The sequence below is a fragment of the Arachis ipaensis genome, chromosome B7 (genome assembly GCF_059453495.1).
Source record: "Arachis ipaensis isolate K30076 ecotype BB chromosome B7, ASM5945349v1, whole genome shotgun sequence".
NCBI classification, from domain to species: Eukaryota; Viridiplantae; Streptophyta; class Magnoliopsida; order Fabales; family Fabaceae; genus Arachis; species Arachis ipaensis.
In genome coordinates this window covers 167,691-189,808 of record NC_142442.1, presented here as the reverse complement: position 1 = coordinate 189,808, position 22,118 = coordinate 167,691, and the positions used below count along the sequence as shown (strand labels likewise).

Here is a 22,118-nt window from a genome sequence, read left to right as displayed (position 1 = left end):
TTGATTGCAATAGTGCGATCTTCTGCCAATATTTGTTATGCTTAGACGTAGTTTAGGTAAACAATTTAATTAATTTTTTTTAAAAAAAATAGTTTAAATTATAAATAAATTATTTTGTATTTAGTTTTTTAATTTTAAAAGTATTTATTTTAAAAGAAATAAAATAAAATTTTTTAGTATGAGAGAAGTTATTTTTTAACTTCTCTATAAACATTTAAATAACTTTTTAAAAAGCTACAATTTGATTTTGGAACGAGAAAATAGAACTGAACAAAAAATTTTGATACAGATATTGAAATACAAATATTAGTAGTTTGCTTTGCATTTTTGTTTATAATGTTTTTAGCTTTTAAAATCTTATTAAAAAAGTTAAAAATAGTGAGAATATATAAGTTTTTATTTCTATTTCTTCAATTCATAGAATCTTAAATAAAAGAATATTAAAAATAAAAAGGTAAATTAAACCAATTTTAATATTTTTTAAATATTCACAAATCCTATAGTTACTTCAATATAACTAAACATATTTATATTTTTTTATATTAAAAATATAATTTTTTATATATCTCATTATTCTATTCATCTAAATTTTTGAAATAACTAAACATAATCTTTTGTGACGATTTAACATAGAAAATCTCTTTGAGAAGATCGAATAGAATTGGATAATGAATGAGAATCTTTATTGAATTTAAATAAACATGTATATTACATATACATAATAATTTTTTTAATAAAAAATTGAGTAATGCTACGTGTATATTAAAATTAGCTACTAAAATTAGTCATTAGTATAAAATATATGTTGAAATACAAATATACATTAAAAATAAATTAAATCATACATGTATTTATACACAAATACATTAGAGGCTGATTTTAACGGTTGATTTTGGTGTATAAATAGCATTTTTTAAAAAATACAATCTTCACTTTTTACTAAAATTTAATGAGATAATACTCAATTTGGTCTCTGAATTTGCATACGAGTCTTAATTTAGTCCATAAAATTTCAATTGCCTTAATTTTGCCCCTAAACTTTGCGAACATGACTCATGTTAGTCTTTAAAACAATTTTTAATATACAGATGTTAACGGAACACTGTCATAGATAGCCAATGTCACGTTAGACTCTGTAAAATAATGTTTTAGTTTTGATACTCTAATGACTAAAGAACATCGTAAGCGGTATTTATTAAAAATTTATCTAACAAAACAAATGATTCGATAACGTTTTTAGACTATTTAAATGTCAAAACCAAAACTACATCATTTTACAAGTTTTAGCATGGCATCTGATTGTCCATCAGTGCTCTATTAGCGTTTTTGTACTAAAAATCGTTCTAAAAACTAATGTATGTGAGACACGTATACAAAATTTAAAAACTAAATAGAGACAATTGAAATCTCAATAACTAAATTGAGATTTCTGTACAAATTCAAAGACCAAATTGAATATTAACTCAAATTTGATTCTTCATTATAGCATTATTCTATGTATATGTCTCATGTCTATCTTTTGTGACGGTTTGGCATATACGTGTGAACATGTCGCATGTCTCCACATGAAGCAAACCGATTGAATACCTGTCGGAAGCAAGAACAGATATAGAATGGTCAAAGTCATTTTGGTGAATAAATTCTGCGACATTTCCATGTGATGATCAACTCTAAACTCAGTTTTTAATTTGGTCAAAGTTTCTCATCTTGAAAACTTCAGTTCCTTGATTCCATAATGCTTATTTATTTCCCATCACTCCTCCTATCCTTTTAAATTGTAAGTGAGATATGTCAAAATTTTTAATATTGAGTTGTCATGTAAGATTTACCAAAATATTAAGATTTCTTAGTGAATTCGTTATTACGAAGTAGTTACTGGAAAAGAAAAATCGTTAGTAACAATTTCAATTAACTATTTTACCATTGACAGATTGTTAATGGTAATTTTTTTTGTAGAGTGAAAAAAAAAATAAATGTCGATCAGAATTATTGTATTTCTCATGTTAAAATTAATTTGTGATTATTTGTAGCATTTTTTTATTTTTAATATTGGATTAATAATAGTATTTTTTTAAATTGTGATCTATTATGGTATTTTTCTAAAATGTGGGATGATTTAATGTACGGAGTACAAATTGGACCGTCCGATTTTTAAGAGGTACAGAAATCGGACCGTCCAATTTTTAGGTACACAAATCGGACCGTCCGATTTCTGTACTCAGACTGTCCGATTTGTGTTGAAAAAATAAAAAAAAAATGGAGTACAAAAATCGGACAGATCCGTACTCCAAATTTTTTTAATTTTTTCAACACAAATCACCAATTTGTGTACCCCATAGTTTTAAAAAATACCAAAAATTACCACGTTAAGGTATAACACTCATTCTACTTTCATATCCAATTATTTTAACCTATTTGTAGACGCATTTTTTTAGTATAATTTAAATCAATTTAGATCTCTTAATACTACTTATAGAAATAAAATTTAGTGTATAATAGAATTGTAATATACTTCTGTTGTTATGTCAATATACTAAATAATATTAAGGGAATTAATATTACACTCTTGGTATAAAAACTATTTCAAATGGATTTCATGTTATATTTGATAATAAAGAGAATTTAATTTAAATGTAAGAGTTTTGTGAAGACAATTAATTATGCATTATTACATTAATACAAATAAACAATTTTAAAATTTATTATTTAAACAAGTCAACCACATAAATCTAAATTAATCATCACTATAATCTGAATTAATGATTGTGTAAAATTAACAACTACCACATGTTAAAAACAAAAACCCCATGTGAAATAGATCTTTTGGTATTAATATTTAAAATAAAATAATACAAAGAAAATTATCATTTTTTTTTCATTTGATAAAGAGAGAATAAAAGATAAACAAACTTTTATTTACTTAATCTTTAGTATTGACTGATGATGTTGGAAACTTATGTGCAGTCAGCTTTACTTAAAATTGATAATTAAGAGCAGTTAGATGAAAATTTAATTAAATCAATCAAATTATTTAACGACTCTCAACTATCAACTTAACGTAAAGTTGACTGCACCTGAATTTTCACCTTAATTGATACATCAAAGGATCCCCAATTGAATCTTATAAGAATCAAAACAAATACTCAAGCATTGACAATTTTGGTTCATGAGTAGGCCAAGGAACATGAACCCTAACCATGTTATCCTCGTAATCAAATTTCACACCCAACCCATTAATCTTACAAGCAATAGGCTCCTTTGATGCAAACACTCTCATTTCCCCGCAACCCTTTATTCCAATTTTGACCCTGCTTTGTTTATCATCAAACACAAGTGACTCAATTGCACCGCCAGAGTTGAGCATGTTCACTAACCCAATTGGTGCAAATTGATTTAGCCTCTCATTATTATTATAATTATAATTATTATAAGATGATAACACCCTAACTGGTGAAACTGTCATTAGTTCAAAGCTGAATGGTTCAAGTGAAACTTGTAATTTGTCTGAATTCTTCATTAGCTTCAATTTGTTTTCCTTGAAGAGATAAACTGCAAAAACTTCCACACCTTTGATGGAAATTGGTTTTTTATTATTAGCATTAGAATTATTATTATTACCATTGTTCCATTCAATGTCTTTGGGGCTTGCAAAGCATGTCACTGTGTTTGAGAATTCAGAGGCACTCTTGTTTCTTCTTGTCACAGGCACCAACCTCCTCCTTGGCAATTGAATAGTCCCAACACTCCAGTGTACTGCAATTAAACAAATTAAAACCAAAGTTATGTCGTATAATTTGTTAGAGTATAATTAGGATCAATTAGATCAATTAGCATTATTTAACATATCTGAATATTTATTATAAGAAATTACGTCTTTATTATTTCGATTTTCTTAACACCTATAAATCTCTTTTTATATTATATCATTTTATACAACTTGAATACTCACAAATATTTTTTCTATTGTTCCATCTTCCCTTGCTAACATAATTGATATTAGGAATTAAATGGGTGTGAGTCACTATAACAATTAGCTTAAGAAATAAGAATTATTTTTATTTTTAAATAATATACGACTTTAAAGCATGAATATTGACGACAATTTAGACTGTGTGTAGTAAGAGGGTGAGCCGACAATAATTTTTAGGGTTTATCTATCTTGTGTCCTTAGGCATTGTTTGGTTATTGAGACATAAATTTTCAAAGACATGCTTACATACAAATGGACACAATAGACATGTATTTAGTGTCTCTAGACAAAGTTGAGACTAGTAAGAATGAATATGGACTCTAACTTTTGTGTCTCTTAGTCAATGTCTTTGCAACCAAACAAATCTAATATTAAACTATTCTTTTGTGTCTATGTCCTTATGTATATTTGTGTCTATGCCTCAAAATTTTGAGACACTAACCAAACGAAATCTTAGAGTACATGTTAAGATTACAAAATTTAAAAATTTTATTGAAAATATAAAAAATTTAAATTTTTAATGTATTTATTTTATATTTATTAAATAAAAATATTTAAAACTTCTCATTAATAATAAGCTTATCATGTGTCCTAAGAGAGGACACATGTTAGCTAAACTCTAATTTTTAACCTAGTTCATTAAATAGACCTAATTCAGTCCGAAAATTAACTTGAGAAGCAAGAACTGTCTAACACTCTAAGAAATGAGACTTTATTGTTAAATGAAATGAGACTTTATGGTTAAATGAAATGAACAAAAATGAGCAATATCGATGTGCATAGGAAAAATTATATATATTCTTATGTAAATTGATGTTATAGATCACAATATAAATCTCAAATGAGCTGTGCATGTTGACTTAGTATAAAAAAATAAGTACAAGTTATTATAAATCGACTCGACCAGATTAAGTAACACGTAGTAGATAATTAAAGTAGATGATTTTGTGATCACCTTGTTGAGGTTCCAAATCTTGAGCATTGTTTTGCCATCATGCAATGGATCCAGAAACAAGCAATCTCTAGTAGGAAGTGCATAATGTTGGCACCTCAAGATAGAGCCATTAGGCAAAACAAGAGTCTTAAGCAACTTGAAGTTATGGTTGGAAACACAATCACTAACATAAATTGGTCCACCAGAGATGGCTCTTGAGGCAGCATGGAACTCAGCACAGGGGTGAGTGGATTGGAACATGTCCCAATCTGGCTGAATGAAATTCCCCATCCACAAGCTGTTGTAGGCACAGTGTACCATGTGACAACCTTGTAGCCAGTATGTGCCGTTCGGGTCGCCCGACGGATCCGTACACCAAAAATCATCACCTAAACAAATTATGACAAAAACAAGTATAGTGAATGAATTTTTAATTAGTCAATATTAATTAATTCTTTATTATAATTTTTTAAATTCTCAGCTTCTGAAATATTTAAGATATATGTTTAGAATTTAGAGTTTAGAACTTATGGTAAAAAATAATTGACTGATTGACTTCTTAGCTAAACTCTTATAATAAGAATGATAACGATAAATTCGACAAAATTTTATGTTGACTGATTGACTTCTTAGCTAAACTCTTATAATAACAATGATAACGATAAATTCGACAAGAATTTATGTTGACAATAGAAAGTTGCTTACCGACTCGGCCTAGCGAAATGGCTTGGGTGCCCAAAAGGAAGAAGTCATTGCAATGCTCCATGCTAGCAATGACTCCATTGCCTTTGAAATGCTTCTTCACAGAATCTGTAAGTGCTTTGTAATAAGCTTTCGCAAGATCGACACGACCACCGTATTTCTCGCATAGCATCTCAAGCAACTGCATTCAAATAAAACAATAAAACATCATCGTCCATCATGTCTCAAATCTAATTAACTAATTTCTCTTTCTATTTTTCCAACAATTTTTAAAAAATAATTTTTTTGGGATGGTAAGAACTAAGAACACTCTTTTTATGTGGCTTAAATTTTGGAGGCCCAATTCAGACTATATGAATATTTCATAGTATAATTTGTGGACTTCATCATCATTTTTTTATATAGAATCTTAAAGATTTTTATAAGGTGTATATTATCCTTATAATGTGTGTGGTTAATTAAAAACAGCATTTAAATTAAAGTATGGATGATATATAATAAAACAAAGAAAGAATATTGGAGAACACTTACATGTATAACATCAACCTTAACCCCATCAATCCCCACAGATTCCAAATGAGAGTGAAGTCCCTCATACAATTGATGCACCAAATGAGGTGGTACCAACCCAACACCATTATTCACAATTTTATCCACAGCAAGATCCTCCATTGTCATTTGCAAACTTTGTGACATCTTAGGACCAACAACCTTAGACATAGGCATGCCCTTCACATTGGGCCTTATCCCACCCCAATACCCACAAAGCGCATGCCACACGTAAACATGTTCCACGCTCTTGAATTCTTCCTTTAGATCCCTAACAAACGCACCCATCCCTTTCTGGTCGGGGTCTACAATCCCTTTGTAGTCCCTGAATTTAGAATTCTCTACAAATTTAATCAGCCGACATGGCATTTGTTCACCGGCCGATGTTCGGTTCATGCCTTCTTGTTCATCTGTGATTGGATCGTCGTCGTGACAAATTGATTGTCATCCGTCGTCGATTAAGACCATACCCGGAGGGCACCCTCCCTCTACAAGGCCTTTCACACCTTCGCATACCCCTTTAGGGTGTACCTTCAAGTAGAAGGCATCCCATGTACACCAACCAAACTTGTCCACAATACCTTAAATATGTAACCATTTAAAAGTATAATGTCAGAAATTCAGTTATGTATTATTGTAAAAAGGTTTAACTTCGTGTACCAAATATGCCAAAAGTTGTTGTAAAGAGAAATATATAATTAATTTATGTAATACAATGTTATACCATAAACTAGTAGAATTTTAAAGACTACAGACAATATTCATGTTAGGTACATACTCAAAATTAATTATTGAATAAATTATTTATATAAAATAATATATATTAAAAATAAATTAAATAATATATGTATTTATATACTTTTTATAATTGATTTGATTTTTTATGTGCAGATCACATTTATTTAGAAAATTACATTATGTTATGACTACATATTTAGGCATGATTTGATAATATTTTAAAAATTTGATTAGTTGCCATTTTAATTTATAGAATCATTAGTTTCCAATAGATTGTGACTTTGGTGAAAAAGAATTTAATAATCCCAATCTAAGCAACTAAATTTGAAAGACATTTAAATTAAATTAAAACCCAAATGAAAAATTTAAAGAAAAAAAAGTTAGTTAAATTTACAGAAAAGTACCTGGTGGAGTTTTTTCTTGAAGGAGCTTGAAAGTTCCCAAGTGAAGGCGTATGATCTTGATGGCTTCTTTGACCAAACGGAAAGGGTCATGAGAAGCATGAATATACAAACAGCTTCTGAAGGTGGATTCACTGACACGTGTCGATCCACTCTCAACGCACATGTCCACGTAATCATCCAAACCCGGTTGAAGTGAGGCTCGGAAGGAACCTTCTAGAATGGGGAGCAGGAGAACATAGGGTCTACCATAGTGGTCGTTCTTGTCCAACATTAACAACTGAGTTTCATGCTCCACTTCGTGTCCATTGCTTCCAACCCAATGTGTTGTCCACCACACCTTAAACCTGGCCGAATTTGCGTACATGAATAAATACAATTTACGCATATTTTTTAGATTTTGCATACCTAATTTTAAATTAGTATTTTGACAACAATAATTTATACCCACATTTACATAATTTTTGTATATAAAAAATATATAATTTACACTTATATCTACTAAAATTTACCTACATAAATTAATATAATTTGTAATTATATTTTTAAAAATTTATGCAATAACAATTTAGTATTTATAATGACTAAATAATAGCTAAAATTATTTAAAAAATATGAACTCCTAGAGTTTTTCTCTTTAAATATTTAGGTTACACATTTTATATGTAAATCATCTAAAGGTGATAGTTTATTAAAATAAAACTCATGTATATGCAAGATCACTTTGAAACATAAACTTAATTAATTGTCATTAAAAACTAATTTACCCTTATTGTTGTTGGTGATAAGGTAACGACTAATGAGAGTTCGAGATGAAATTTTAAAAATTTTAGAGAAAGAAAATAAAAAAATTTAGGTCTCATATTTAATACTAATATATGTATTTTAACTTTATGTCAGGCACGGATACATGTATCGAGTTAGCGTGTCGTGTTTCTAAAATTTACAGAAAGATTTTTAAATGTACCGTTATATCGGTTTATCAATCATTTTTTATCGTTGATCTTGATTATATATTATATATTTTTTATAATTAAAATCAACGATTAAAAATAATTGAAATACCGAAATACCGATACGATGTTACACTAAAATTTTCCAAATTTATATCTCACGCACTATGCAAACAATAGACATATGTCACTGTATGGACCAAAAATGATTACATTTTTAATACTTTTATGTGAATTTTTTCATAATTTTTCTTTAAAAAATTTTATGTGAAACTTAATTTTAGCGAACACAATTTTTATGAATATAAAAGATGTCTTTTTTAGTTTGTGTGATTTTTGTTTTATAAACTTCGTTTCCATTTTTCTTGCTGAAAATATTTTTTTAAATAATAAATTTTAAATTTTTAGATTCTGAAAATTAAACAAAAAAAAAATTATACCAGAATTCATGTAAATATAATAAAATTAAAATATAAAATAAGTAATGACCTGAATATGCTCATGAACCTAATGTCTTTGAGCTTGCCAAGTGGAGCCACGTGGCGGCACCTAGATTCGGTGGCATCAAAGCCCACGAAGCAACCAACGACGTTGTTGTTGTTTGCATCCGATGAATATGGCGATCGTGTTGCTACTATGTTGGATGGAACCTCCGTCAGAAAAGGTTCTCCATTTGCAACAAAGTTTGATCCTTCTAACTTTATACACAAAGTTTCTTTTTCATTCTTACTACTATCACTTCCACCACCATTCACAAGTTCTCCTATTTCTTCTAATGCACCATTATTTTTGGTTAAGTATGGTGGAGCCATGTTCAATCGAGTTATTGAAGAGGGTAATTATGTAATTTAGGTAAAGGGTTAAGGTGATAATGAAATGTTTAAGCTAATAAGGTTTGGACTTGTTAAGAATTTGAGAGGATCAAGAGTGATGAAGTAGTATAATTGTTATGAGATTTGCGAGTGTGGGAAGATTTATATAGAGCTATGAAGTATGGACACTTAGTTGAGTTGTCGTGTCTGGGTGTCGGACACATTTCGGATACGATACTCATCGATCATCGTCTGACACGCGTGTCTGCTATGTCCAACTGTGTCTTAATAAAAAATAAAAAAATTTTCTCTGAATATATTTAGACACACTTAAATATCATCACGTGTTAGTGTGTCCAAGTTTATTCTTAATATATATTTTTGAAATAAATTTAGATATAGTATATATTATTATTTATTAAAATAAAAAATATTTTAAATACTACATGTGACATTAAAAATAATTAAAAAATTAATTTATATTTTAATATCAATAAAATATCAAAATATCATTACGATTTATCTAAAAAAATACTATATATCTTATATATATGCGTATTCCCGTGTTTTATAAGATTTTAAAATTCGCGTGTTGGCGTGTTTCATGTCGCGTCGTGTGTCCGTGCATCATAGATATAGAGAAACCATGGTTTTTAAGAAATTAGATCCAACCAGACAATTCAACTGGATTAATTAAAAATTAATTTTTAAATTGATATAATTTAAATTAAAAATTAATTAATAATAAATCAATTAAAAAACTGAAAAATCAATTAAACTATTAATTAATTAATTGATTCAATATATATATATATATTTTAATTTCGGTTGAATATTTTAAACTCTTAAATTTTTTAATTTTTAATTATTCATTTTTTAAAATCTCGGAAAAAAAGTGTTTTCTACTTTACATATAGTGGGTGGAGACAACCATATTAAAACGGCATCATCATCTAATACGCTTTCCTCTTCATTTTTTTAGATGTCATCACTAAAGAGAATAATTAATTAATTTTATATATTTAAATAATTTATTATGTATATATCTTGATTATTATATTTATACTGTAAGAAAAAAATTTAAATATTTTTCTAATATTAAAATTTTAATAATTTTATTAATTAATTTTAATTATAAAAAAAATATATAAAAAATATTAATTAAAATTATTAAAATATTAATATTTTAAAATTAAAATTACTAAAATACTAATATTTTAAGTACATATAAAAATTTTTCCCATACTATATAAATCGTGAACTCTAGTTGATGGTGGCAGTAATAACATTAACATGCGCTGGAAAAATTGAGAACATATTAAAGACAAAAAATAATGGACACTTCTAGAACGAACTGAGGGTTAGTAATAATAATAAGGTGGGTTCTACAAGAGGGTCTACCTGCATTGGATCAAATATTTAAAGATATTATTGGTTAAATCTTTTATACTTAATTAATTAATTCAGGTTACCAATTCTAGCTCGTTCCATCAAGAACTCTCGTTTCTTTTCTAGATGTTTCTATAGAAAGATTTTAAAGTGTACCATGGTACCGATATATCAGTAATTTTTACTGTTGACCTTAATTTTATATATATTATATATATTTTTTATAATTAAGATCAACGGTTAAAAATAATTGAAACATCGATACGACGGTATACTTAAAAATTTTCCGTTTCTATATTTAGCTTTATTAGTGTTAGTATAATAAGTATAGGAAGTTTTTTAAGTGTACCGTCATACCGGTGTATCAATAATTTTTAACCGTTAATCTTAATTATATATATTATATATATTTTTTATAATTAAGATCAACGATTAAAAATCACTGAAACACCGATACGACGACATACTTAAAAATTTTCCATAAGTATAATTATGATATTAATATTTTTAAGGAATTGTTCATTTATTTAATTTATCAGCATGAACGTGAGTCTCCTCGTCCGCGAATCATCAAGCTTCAGATTCTTCATCACTTCATCATCTTCATTCGTTGCTTTTATTCATTTTTGTAATGTATATTTATTATTTGATTAATTAGTTAGTTAACTTTTATAAATTGCTAATTACTTGGCATGTGAAATCTCGGATCCAACTTTCCATGTGAAATGTACTATTGGTTGATACTACTAAAAATGGGTCCCTAATTGTCCTCATTAGTTGCAGCGTCTCATGGGAAACTAGAAATTTCCAGTGAACTCTAATTTCAGTTTGCCGAAGAAAAAAAAAAAAAAAACCGGTATAATAATATAAAAATATTATTTCTATATCAAAATTAAGTATTAAAATTAGTTATTATGTATTTATATATAAATATATATAATTTAATTATTTTTAATATATATTATTATATTTTATATTTGAATATATATTTTATATTAATAATTAATTTTAATAGATGATAATAATAATTTACATACAATTAATTATTTTTTTATTTAATTAAATAACTATTACAAATTTATATATAAAAATTATTATTAAAAAATATTTTAGTCAAATAAACTAAAATATATTATTTAACTCTCATATAAAAAAAGTATATTAGAAATAAAAGGGACAGTATCATTAAAAGAAATTTCATTTATTATTATTATTATTATTATTATTATTATTATTATTATTATTATTATTATGGAATAGTTTAAGAAATATAGTAGACTAAAATATCTTAAGATATACATACTTATTTATCATAGTTATAGAAGTAATTAATTGTATGCAAATTGGTTCTTTAAATATACTACATTTTTACATATATAATTAAGCATGGATTAAATTGGGTTGGTCTAGCGATTAGCTTACTAGTCCGCTTATGCAGGTGTCGGAGGTTCGAATATCGTCTTATGCATGCAGCAATTTATTGGCTAGCGACAAACCCTTAAATAGAGCTTAGTACCACGGCGGATTAATCCTTAACTTGTCGGGTTGGAGATACCGTGAGAACAAAAAAAAATTAAGCATGGACATTTATAAGGGTATACAGGTAAAAGAAATACCTCATACATACTTGATGATAAGATCGTGGGTATAATTCCTTAATCTCTTATTCAATGTAGTTATTGTTACAACTTACAAATACCAAGTTAATTAAGTAGTAAACAAATGCAATTTGCCAAAAGAAAACACTATTTACATGAACAAAAAGTAATCATATTCTTTTGTAAAGTTATTAACATAGATACGAAGGATAGTACATATAAAATGTTGATCATTCGGTTGGGTTGAGGCTTGGCTGAAAAGGATCCCATGATCAGTGTACTATTTTGTGTGTTGTGTCACTTGCAACATGGAACATCTATTAGGTTATATTATGGGATACAAGGGGTTACTGCCGAGTGCCACATTACGTTACACCTGCACTTCATAAGAATCTTTCTGAAATACGTGCATGTGAGTTTTGTGTTTGTTTAGTTTAACTTGTTTTTGGGGCAAGTAAGGTTTGGTTAGTACACATACACAGATACAGATGCACAGATGCACGCAAAGTCTTGGTGATTATTTCTGTCTTACAATAGCATTTAGGTTCGAAATTTGACTGAGACTAAGGTAGTGAATAAAACTCTTAAAGTATTACACGTGTGAGGGTCGTGTAGGTGAATTTTTAATGTTTAAAGTTAGGAGCTATCCCATCCATTTGAAAAAAAAAAAAAATTGGGTTGCCTACTATACCTTTAAGCATGACAAATTAATGACTAATCCGTCATGGATCTAACTCTATTTTAGAATCTACTGCTAACTAATAAATTGCTACATGCACAAGACGAAAACCAGTTCCAAACTCTGTTATTTGTTTCATATATATGTATGTATTTTTGGTAAAATGTTTCATATTGTTATTTGTTCCAAACTCGGCATGAAAATCAACCGGTTCTACTAGTCCTTATTTTTTTTGGACAGGGAACCAGTTCTACTAGTCTGAATGAACCCATTCTGTTTAAGAATAGGCCTGTAATATTTGGGCTAGGCCCAAGAACCGTGATGAGCCTGGAGCTTAAACTTAAAAAGGCCCAATAACTTCGACCAAATGACTCCCATACTAAACTGAGTATGCTTGACCAAAAAAAAAAAAAAAAACTGAGTATGCAGCAAGATAGGTCAACGAATTTACCATGCTTGGGTTGATCATGGTCTTTAAAGCGTGGAATCTGCTCATCAAAAAACACTGCAATGACAGCGTTTTTATGAAGTAAAATTCCAGTGATTAAAATTCCTGATCACTGGCCAACAGAATTGAATAATAATGCAGCCTATGCAGGAATTAAACCTCAGATTGAGTAAGTTGTTTCAACTATCTCAACATGTACATAAGACAACAACTGTGTATTTTTAGTGTGCAACAAATCCTACAAACTACATCTTCCTTTGGAATATCAGCTGTAGCATACCGAAGAACAAAAGTAAGCATGCATTAGCCAGAGATTAAAACATGAAACGAAGCTAAAATTAAATGAGAAAGTATAGGGAGCCAATGACCTAAGCGTACAATGTGTACAATGAAGGTTTAGAAAATATTAGAGATATTATTATTAGTGTTACATTGTCCTGTTAGGTTACTCTTTTGGGATGAGTGGTTTCAGGATATGGTATAAGAGTTTCAGATCCGGAAGGTCAAGAGTTCGAACCTTGGTGAACCAAAAATTAGCTTTTTATAACATGAGATGTTTATTCATAAACCAAAGATTTAGCCCATTGTATACATTGTACACTTAGGCCATTGGCTCCCTAGCACTACTCAAATTAAATACTTATCTTTTACCTTTCTCTTTCAACTTTTTTTTCATCATCATCAAAACAAATACTCGTTAAAATTGAATTATATGTGAGATCCATGTCTATCTATCAATTTTCTTGGCTTTGGAATTCATAATTTGATAAATGCTCAAAATTTAAATAATTGTGTGCAGACTCGTGCTTTTTTGAATTTCATAAATTCATCTAGTGAAAGTAAGGTCTTTTCTCAAAATCAAAGGGAGAATATTAACTCAAACATGATGTCCAAAGTTTCAGACCTTGAGTCTTGTATTGATTCCAGAATACTAAAAATTAGAATCTAATTAACAACTAAAAAATTTGCTATCTTAATTACAGAAATCACGATACATTTGCATAGCAGCATTGCAAGTGGAAAGCATCAAAAGTTTGCAAAATGCTATCAACCATAGGTCCTAGCTCATAGCCATACATGGAATGCAAGAATGGTCATAATTAACAGATGTAACTAAATGTCAACAATTGGCATTTTAATCAAAAGGAATAAATTAGATTTAAAAGAAACCCAAAACCCAGGAAAAGCCTCAGTAAACATACCATGCATCAGTCCCAAAGCCTCAACTTCATCACCAAATTTTATGATTCCTTGCTCAACCCGGCCAGTGGCAACTGTTCCTCGCCCCTTGAACAAAAACAAGTTATAAGGAAGTTGAGGTAACATTCTGGAAAATATACCTTAAATCAATAGGTGACTTTACAATATTCAAGAGCAATCCAAAACAGATTTTCATGAGCACTAAACAAAGTTGATAAAAAATATATAAGTAAATTTTGCCGCTGATTGATAAAGGAGGGGAAAAAGCAAGAGTGACTATTGCCGTGCAATAATTTTATAATAAATAATGAGTCACTAATAATTCAGCTCAATAGTATGCTTAAGGAGCGAGCAGGATCAGTTGAGACCACCGTAGTGGGGTGCCCATGATTTGCAAATCTCACTGAAAGGGCAGCAACACAACTTGTTTTAACCACAATCTTTTCCCACTAAGCATGTCATACTTCCTCTCCTTCCCTGCCACCATCTCCTATTTTAATAGAGGGCTTTCTTGCTTCTAAGGTCTACCCAATTAAGGCTACGTATGATCAGCATAAAGGGATCTCTCTAACCTCCATATGTATAATAACTTTCTCTTCGTATTATTAATATTTCTTAGTGATTTTCTAATATTTACAAAAAAAATTCCTTCATTACTGCAGTTATTAAAAACTTAACCACTCCTTAAGAGTTTAGTGATTTTCTACATAAAATCTCATCAAAATTTGAAATTAACAGCAATAAGGAATAAAGCAATTATTTCCTAAATCAATTGTGAGGCCAAACAAATTAGTTGATTGACAAAAAGCGATGCAAGAATGCTACCTTATGACATATTTAAAAGTGTTATGCATAACAAAAGTGATTAAATACTCACATTCAGCATCAGCATTAGTTTTTAAAAAATAAATCAACCAAATCAGTAGAAAATTATCTATCCAATTAGTGGAAATGGAAGTTATTGGAACCAGTTATTGGCAATTGATATTCATCACAAGATGCAACATGACCAATTTTCCTATGAATAAAGCATTTCAGCATCATCAAGATAACAATCACAATCAGTCAATATCAAGAAATTATGGACAAACCTGGATGATGTTGGTCCACTGGCAAATAAGGAATCAAAATTATTTTCTCCACCAGATAAATTGACTTCAAGATGGGGTGGGTTTATAACATCACAGGGGGGAAAATAACAGATTTGCATAACTTTGAAATAAACCAAAGTAACTATAATGAAACTAAGATGAATGATTCGATTCACAACCAAAACAATAATTAGAGCTAACATTTAATCACTAAGTATGCTGTCCATAGAGCCCCAATGTAAAGCATATAGTCCCTTACATGCCCCCCACTTGAATCCAATGCCTCCTTCACTACCTGAACACACTCACAAAGAAACAAAGTCACAAACACTTCGTGAGCAAAATGCAAAAAGATAAAAGTTGCCAATTTTGAGGATAACCAACACCATAAAAAGGAGAATCGGAACCAAATTAATAAAAGTTAGAAAGAAATTAAGGATCGGCCATTGATAAAATATGATTGTACTGATTGCTTTAGTTGGAGAGCTGAAGCTTGAAGTTTGGTGATGACAAAATAATACAATTACTGAAACTTTAGATACCTAGATAACAAATTCAAAAGTTTATATAAAACAAAAAGGCAACCTTATATTACAATAATATAATTAAAATTTAAAAGACAAGAATAATTTATTTCAATTTTAGCTATTGAAGTTTAGTGGTTTAAGTTATAAGATTTCGATATTTGAACAAATAATAAAAAAATGGAAACCTTAAACAAATAATCCTAAATATGAAAACCTAAAATCTATAACATAACCTTTGCATGATTAATTATAAAAAAGAAACATCAAATATAACAAGTTTGGTGCAATAGGAAAGAAAAAATTTACCAAAAATGTTCCATCAATTTAATCATGCCAAACATACACAAAGCTTCAGCTATCATCAATTCACAAAATGAGAGAACTTCAACCTCCATCAGCCATCCACATCCCCAAAAAATTACATCTTGCATTTAGAAAAGTGGAAAGTTTCTATAGATACAGCATTTATTAGTTATTACTGTTGTAATTATTTTAAAATGATAATAACGATGGCATAACAATGGCCACAATGTGAAAAAGAATAAAAACAAAAGCTAGAGTGCAAAAAGCTCCATGAAGAAAAATAGAAAATAAAAGTAAGCCACATAGCCACAAATTCTATTATACCACAAAGCCAGCCAGCTAGTGAAACTTGAAAGGCAAAAGCACATGAATGAAGAATCAAAGAAAAATATCCCCCAACCATAAAAATTGTAAACTCTTGAACAAAACCAAATTATTTTGAAATTTAATGCCAAAAAAAAAAATAGAATCTGTTGCGGCAGAATCTGAAATTTTGAATGAGCTGCATAATTTGTTACAGTAAAGATGGGAAGACAGAAGGATAAAAATCGAAAAGCATCAGATCCAAATCAAACACCAAAGGCAAGAAGCAATAAGAACAAAATGGCAAAAAAAAAGAAGCAAACAATGGATGAATCATGAATTACCCCTATACTCGTCACTGAATCAATTTGGAAGGCGTTACAGATGGCCTCAGTGGAAGCTGTGTGGCCACCACCGGTGTCACGCATGAGGATCAAGATGTTTTGGTCTTTTCAGCTCAAATCTCCATGAATAACATTCCATCATCAGCTCCATGATCATCGTGATGGGACGAAGAAATCGCATTGTTCAAACTCTTATTGCTTCCGAACACCTTATCAGCCAACGTCTTCTTCGCGGCAACCATCCACAACCTCCATCTGAGAAAGAACAACACAAACCAAAGAGGGGAAAAAACCCATCATAAAATAGGGAAGGAATAACTCAACTACTTGCAACAATCCAGGCAGAAATCAAGACAAAAAATTTTCACATGTCAACCAAGAAAGCAAAAAAAAAAACAGAGAGAAAAGAACAAATGATTCACATCAACTGAAAACACAGCATAACACAGCACCCAAATCATTTTTTATATATAATGAGTGAATTCTCCCTAGTCAAAAAAAACATCACGACAAATTGCAACAATTCAGGAGGCTAATCGAATACCAAGTTTTCACACACCAACCAAGAAACAAAATACGATCAAAAAGACATTAAAGTTCACAAAAGATACCAGTTTACCTGGAATCCAACCTCAATGTTGAAGATAAAAAATAATACAATAAGAAATTCAAAGATGTAGAAAAACCAACCTGGTTGGACGTCATAGCTAACACGAGGAAGACCGGACACGAACTCGAGACGGTACAGATTCGAATATCGACAACGCCTTCTCCGGCGGGACCACCAGCGCGACATCAATGAGCATTCGATCCCCCAAAGCGAGGAATATGAGAATAAAAAAATCAGGACGCAAGCAAGAACCAATGGATGGAATGATTCAAATGATTTGTTCCCTTGTACCCCATTCATATACAGAGCCAATATAAAAAGGCAGTCAGCGATTGAAAAATCAGAAGATAATAAAAAGAATGAGAAACGAACAAAAAAAAAATCGAATACCAATGCAATGGAAACCAAACAAAACAAATTAAAATAATTGATGGAAACCATGGGGAGCATATCTGTAAAATGAATCATCCAAGAGTTGCTTCAATCATGAAAATTTCGGAGTTTTAAAATAAACTGGAATCGCAACTGAATATCCCAAACAAAGATCAACAAACATATATCTCAATAACATATCTTAATGGAACCAAAATGCAAACCAAACAAAGATCAAGGATAAGACAGCCACACACCACCAGCAACATCAACACAGAGTTTTTGGATTTTGGAGGAAAAAGCTATCTGAACAAAAAAGTGGAGAGATTCGTAAATCTGATATTTTTTTTTTTTGCACTGAACTAACACCTCTGGCATTGATTCATTAAATTCAAGAAAGGAAAATAGCGATCAACAACACATGTATTGACTAATAAGCACAGATCAGAATTCAAGTCAAGGTATCATTACTATGTACAATAAACACATGTATTGACTAATAAGCACAGATCAGAATTCAATAACACATGACTGTACTGTACCAAGTACAATAAATCATCGAGTGAACAAATAACTCAAAAAATAAACGTGGTTCCCCCTTTCATAACCCTTTACTCAAACCGTTAACTTCATACAACCAATCTATTTATCAATGACCAATATAATCAGTTTCTTCATACATTCATGTATCTGATCAGAATGGTGCCATAGCTGATTAATGAGTTGCACTCATGATCTTCAATCATGTCCACATCGTCACTGAACATTAATTCGAATGTTTCCATGGCCAAAGCAGATACCATAGCTACCAGTAATCCTTGCAAGAGCAGTCACCATTTTTGAAATGATGGAAACGTATCCTGTCCCTTACTATGATCTCTCTTTGGTATATCTTAGACACTAGTTTCATAAACTCATGACAGTCCTCACAAGACCTTAGATTCTTCACAATCCGGATTTTGGAACCCTGCCTATTCCTGATTAGTCCATAAGCAAGAGCTAGCTTCTCACTATGATGAAGTAACTGAATGGCCTTATCCTCATCATCCATCTCAAGCAACACCTCTGATACTCTCGGATTATACCCTTCCTTTCTAATTTCATCTACAATCTGATCCAATTTGTCATATATTTTCTCTGCTTCAGGGTGATTATAATCTCCCATAGAAAATTCACATACAGTGCCATCAACTTCAATCCTACTACACCCTGGAGGCTTAGTTAATCCCCTTCTGTTCATCAACTCTCTCACCTCTGCTTTGTTACACCACTTCCCTGCAGACGCATAAACATTGCTAGCGAGTATGTAACTCCCACTATCATCATCAGCAGTTCTCCTTCGCAGTTTGAGGTGTTTCATGAGACGCCCTGCTCTGTCGGTATCCCCATGAAGTTTGCAGGCCCATATCAGGGTCCTCCAAAGAACTGCATCAGGCTTTATAGGCATTGTATTAATGAAATCCTCGGCTTCCTTCAAACGCCCTGCTCTCGCGAGGAGGTCCACCACACAGCCAAAATGCTGAATTGTAGGCTCTATACCATAACGTTTTGGCACATCATTCAAAAACACATAAGCTTCATTAACCAAGCCTGAATTCCTACACGCTGAGAGAACTGCTGTCATTGTCCTCTCATCAGGTTCTATCCTACAGGTTTCCATCTCAGCAAACATCCCAATAGCTTCCTGGCACATTCCATGGCTAGCAAGGGCAGAGATCATTGCGGTCCAAACAAAAACATCCTTGTCCACAACATTGTCAAACACGTTCCGTGCACTCTCCAAGCACCCGCTTTTAGCATACATATCAACAAGGGCAGTGCCAACATTCGCCTTAGAATCAATCCCCTTCTCCTTCACAATCATGTGCACCTTCTTCCCCACACTCAAAGCTCCGGTTTCAGCACAGGCCCTCAAAACAGACATCACCGTGGCATCATTGACCTCTATCCCAGCCTTCAGCGTGCTATCAAACAAGGCCAAGGCGTCGACGTGGCGGTCAGCGTTGACAAGGCCATCAATCATTGAAGTCCAAGAAACCACATCCCTAAGAGGCATTCTATCAAACACCTTGCGAGCAAACCCCAACTCGCCAAATTCAGAATACATATGGATCAAGGCGTTCTGGATATACTGATCCGACCCAAAACCCGTCTTAGTGATGAGAGCATGGATCTGTTTACCTTGTGGGGTGAGTTTCAAGCGGGCGAGACACTTAAGGAGGAAGGGGTAAGTGAAGTTATCAGGTTGGGCAGGTTGGTGGTGGAGCATGGAGAGGAAGAGAGAGAGGGCGTGGAAGTGGTGGGTGGGGTCGGGGCTGCGGGAATAGGCGCGGATGATGGTGTTATAGTAATAGGAGTTGGGGCGGGGGATGGAGCGGAGGAGGAGGCGAGCATAGGAGAGGTCACCGCCGGGAGAGAGGGCGGCGAAAGTGAAGAGCTTGGAGACGTTGCGCGCTGCGTCGTCGTTTTGGGTGCCCCCTTTCAGGAGTTGCGCGTGGAATTGGAGCGCGTCGGACATGCTTCTCAGCTCCATCACAACACCACCCACTCATGCTCACTAGTCACCGCCACTTCGTCTTTTCGTTATTTAATATGTATTACTAGTGGAATGACCAAGGTTCTGAAAACTGGATTGATGATCGATCAGCTCTAACTACGAATTTACTGGTTTACTAGTCTAACCAATTCAACGGTACTTCAACTGAAAAATTATTTTATAATAAAATAATAAATAAATTATAAATAAACACTTCAAATATAATTATAATCAAATATAAATTTTTTCAAATTTAAAATAACACTACATCAATCAAAATCTAATATAACTTTTAATCTCATTAATTAATAATTATTAACAATTTATCACTCATTAATCATTATATCACTATTGAACTCATTAAGATAGTTGTAAAATACAAAAGAAATCCATTGAATTAACCAAATAAATAACAAATATTCGATCATTTACTTATTTAATTAATTCAGTTAATTCAATTCATCTATTTCTTCATTAAAAGCAAATACGACAAATTTATTTTTTCTCTAACAAAACACTGATCATAATGAACAAATAAAAGCTCCGCCAAACTTTTAACAAAATTTTTAATATAATTTTAATAAAAATTAACAAAATTTTCAGCCAATCAGAATTTTAGCAAAATCTCAGCATAATTTTAACAAAATTTAATAACCTTTTTCCAAAGATTAACCAAAAAAAAAAAAGCATTCAATGATTCAATAACACCAAGAATACAGAGTTCAGAACAACTAGATATAGAAGGGAATCATAGCTAATCATTCAGTGATTCAAGTTATGGAAGGGAAAGCTCTAAGATGGTTCAATCATCGCTAACTAGATATGCCTTCAATCTTGCTAGAATCAAACAACAATTCAGCAATTACCAACCACAATTTCAGATGCAAAATCAGCAACAACAGAAATTATATGATTACAAATTAGTAATTACAATGAAGCAGCACCACAAATTCGGCAACAGTAGAACCAACTGCATCAACTAAAATACTTCATGCCAAAATTCAAAAATCAGAAATGCAGTAGAAGAAGTAATAGAAGTGCACATTGAAAGTTTAGATCTAAGAAATTCAATTGAGCAAAACTCACTGTGGATCTGTTGTCGCACGGCGGAGCGAAGCAATGGCACCAGGGTCGGTGCCTCGGTGAATGGCAACAAGGACGGAGGTGCGATGAACCGTGGTGGCGCGATGAACGAGGGTGGCGCTAGTGGTTCTTCGGTGTGCTCCACCGCGACCCCGCGAACAAGTACGGCGGCGCTGTCGCGACGCAAAAAAGAGACAACGCGAGCACTGAGCACTGACCTTCACCGAGTATACGACGACGACGGCGACGGCGACCAGAGGGCAGAGTGGCAGACGAAGACGAATTCTGTTTAAGAATACAGAAGCTGTAATATTTGGGATCAAATCCCGAAAGAACCAATTCTTTTTTTTTTTTTGGGTGGGGATTGGACAACTCTAAATTTTAGACATTACATCCATGCTTTACACACCCACACAACACACTTACAGTCTCACACACACTACCATGGGTACTATGGAATGCTATCTGTGCTAGGCCTCCCGCTACCAATTCTGTTTAAGAATGGACCTGTAATATTTGGGCTAGGCCCAGAACTTACAACTTAAAAAGGCCCAATAGCTTCAACCAAAAATTGAG

General features: G+C 31.5%; 1 protein-coding gene and 1 pseudogene across 9 annotated transcripts; both read right to left on the bottom strand.

Annotated features, from left to right (window-relative positions):
* Window positions 1-3,079: 3,079 nt before the first annotated feature.
* LOC107606404 (galactinol--sucrose galactosyltransferase-like) lies at window positions 3,080-9,195 on the bottom strand (annotated as a pseudogene). Its single transcript, XR_015892205.1, has 6 exons — window positions 8,737-9,195; window positions 7,298-7,641; window positions 6,138-6,736; window positions 5,610-5,787; window positions 4,926-5,293; window positions 3,080-3,753 (listed from the first exon to the last, which is right to left on the bottom strand). The product of XR_015892205.1 is annotated as a galactinol--sucrose galactosyltransferase-like (transcript).
* A 3,088-nt stretch (window positions 9,196-12,283) lies between these two features.
* Window positions 12,284-21,918, bottom strand: LOC107609016 (pentatricopeptide repeat-containing protein At4g21065). 8 transcript variants are annotated; one of them, XR_015892074.1, is made up of 5 exons: window positions 16,942-17,079; window positions 15,666-15,759; window positions 14,376-14,460; window positions 13,177-13,230; window positions 12,284-12,422 (listed from the first exon to the last, which is right to left on the bottom strand). XR_015892074.1 is itself a non-coding variant. In XM_021106799.2 (2 exons), exon 2 carries the CDS (start codon window positions 20,454-20,456, stop codon window positions 18,729-18,731), a length of 1,728 nt encoding a protein of 575 aa, XP_020962458.1. In that variant the 5' UTR covers window positions 20,457-20,624; window positions 21,546-21,915; the 3' UTR covers window positions 18,329-18,728. The 8 variants fall into 8 exon arrangements, 2 of the variants coding, with proteins under 2 accessions (XP_020962458.1, XP_088349005.1); XR_015892073.1 differs by lacking the exons at window positions 12,284-12,422; window positions 13,177-13,230 and adding exons at window positions 17,632-17,835; window positions 21,546-21,918 and having other exon boundaries at window positions 14,051-14,460; window positions 16,942-17,196; XR_015892075.1 differs by lacking the exons at window positions 15,666-15,759; window positions 16,942-17,079 and adding an exon at window positions 15,465-15,598.
* Between the last annotated feature and the right edge of the window lie 200 nt (window positions 21,919-22,118).

Coding starts and splice junctions, on each gene's coding strand:
- LOC107609016 (XM_021106799.2), bottom strand. CDS start 20,456: ATGGAGCTGAGAAGCATGTCCGACGCGCTCCAATTCCACGCGCAACTC.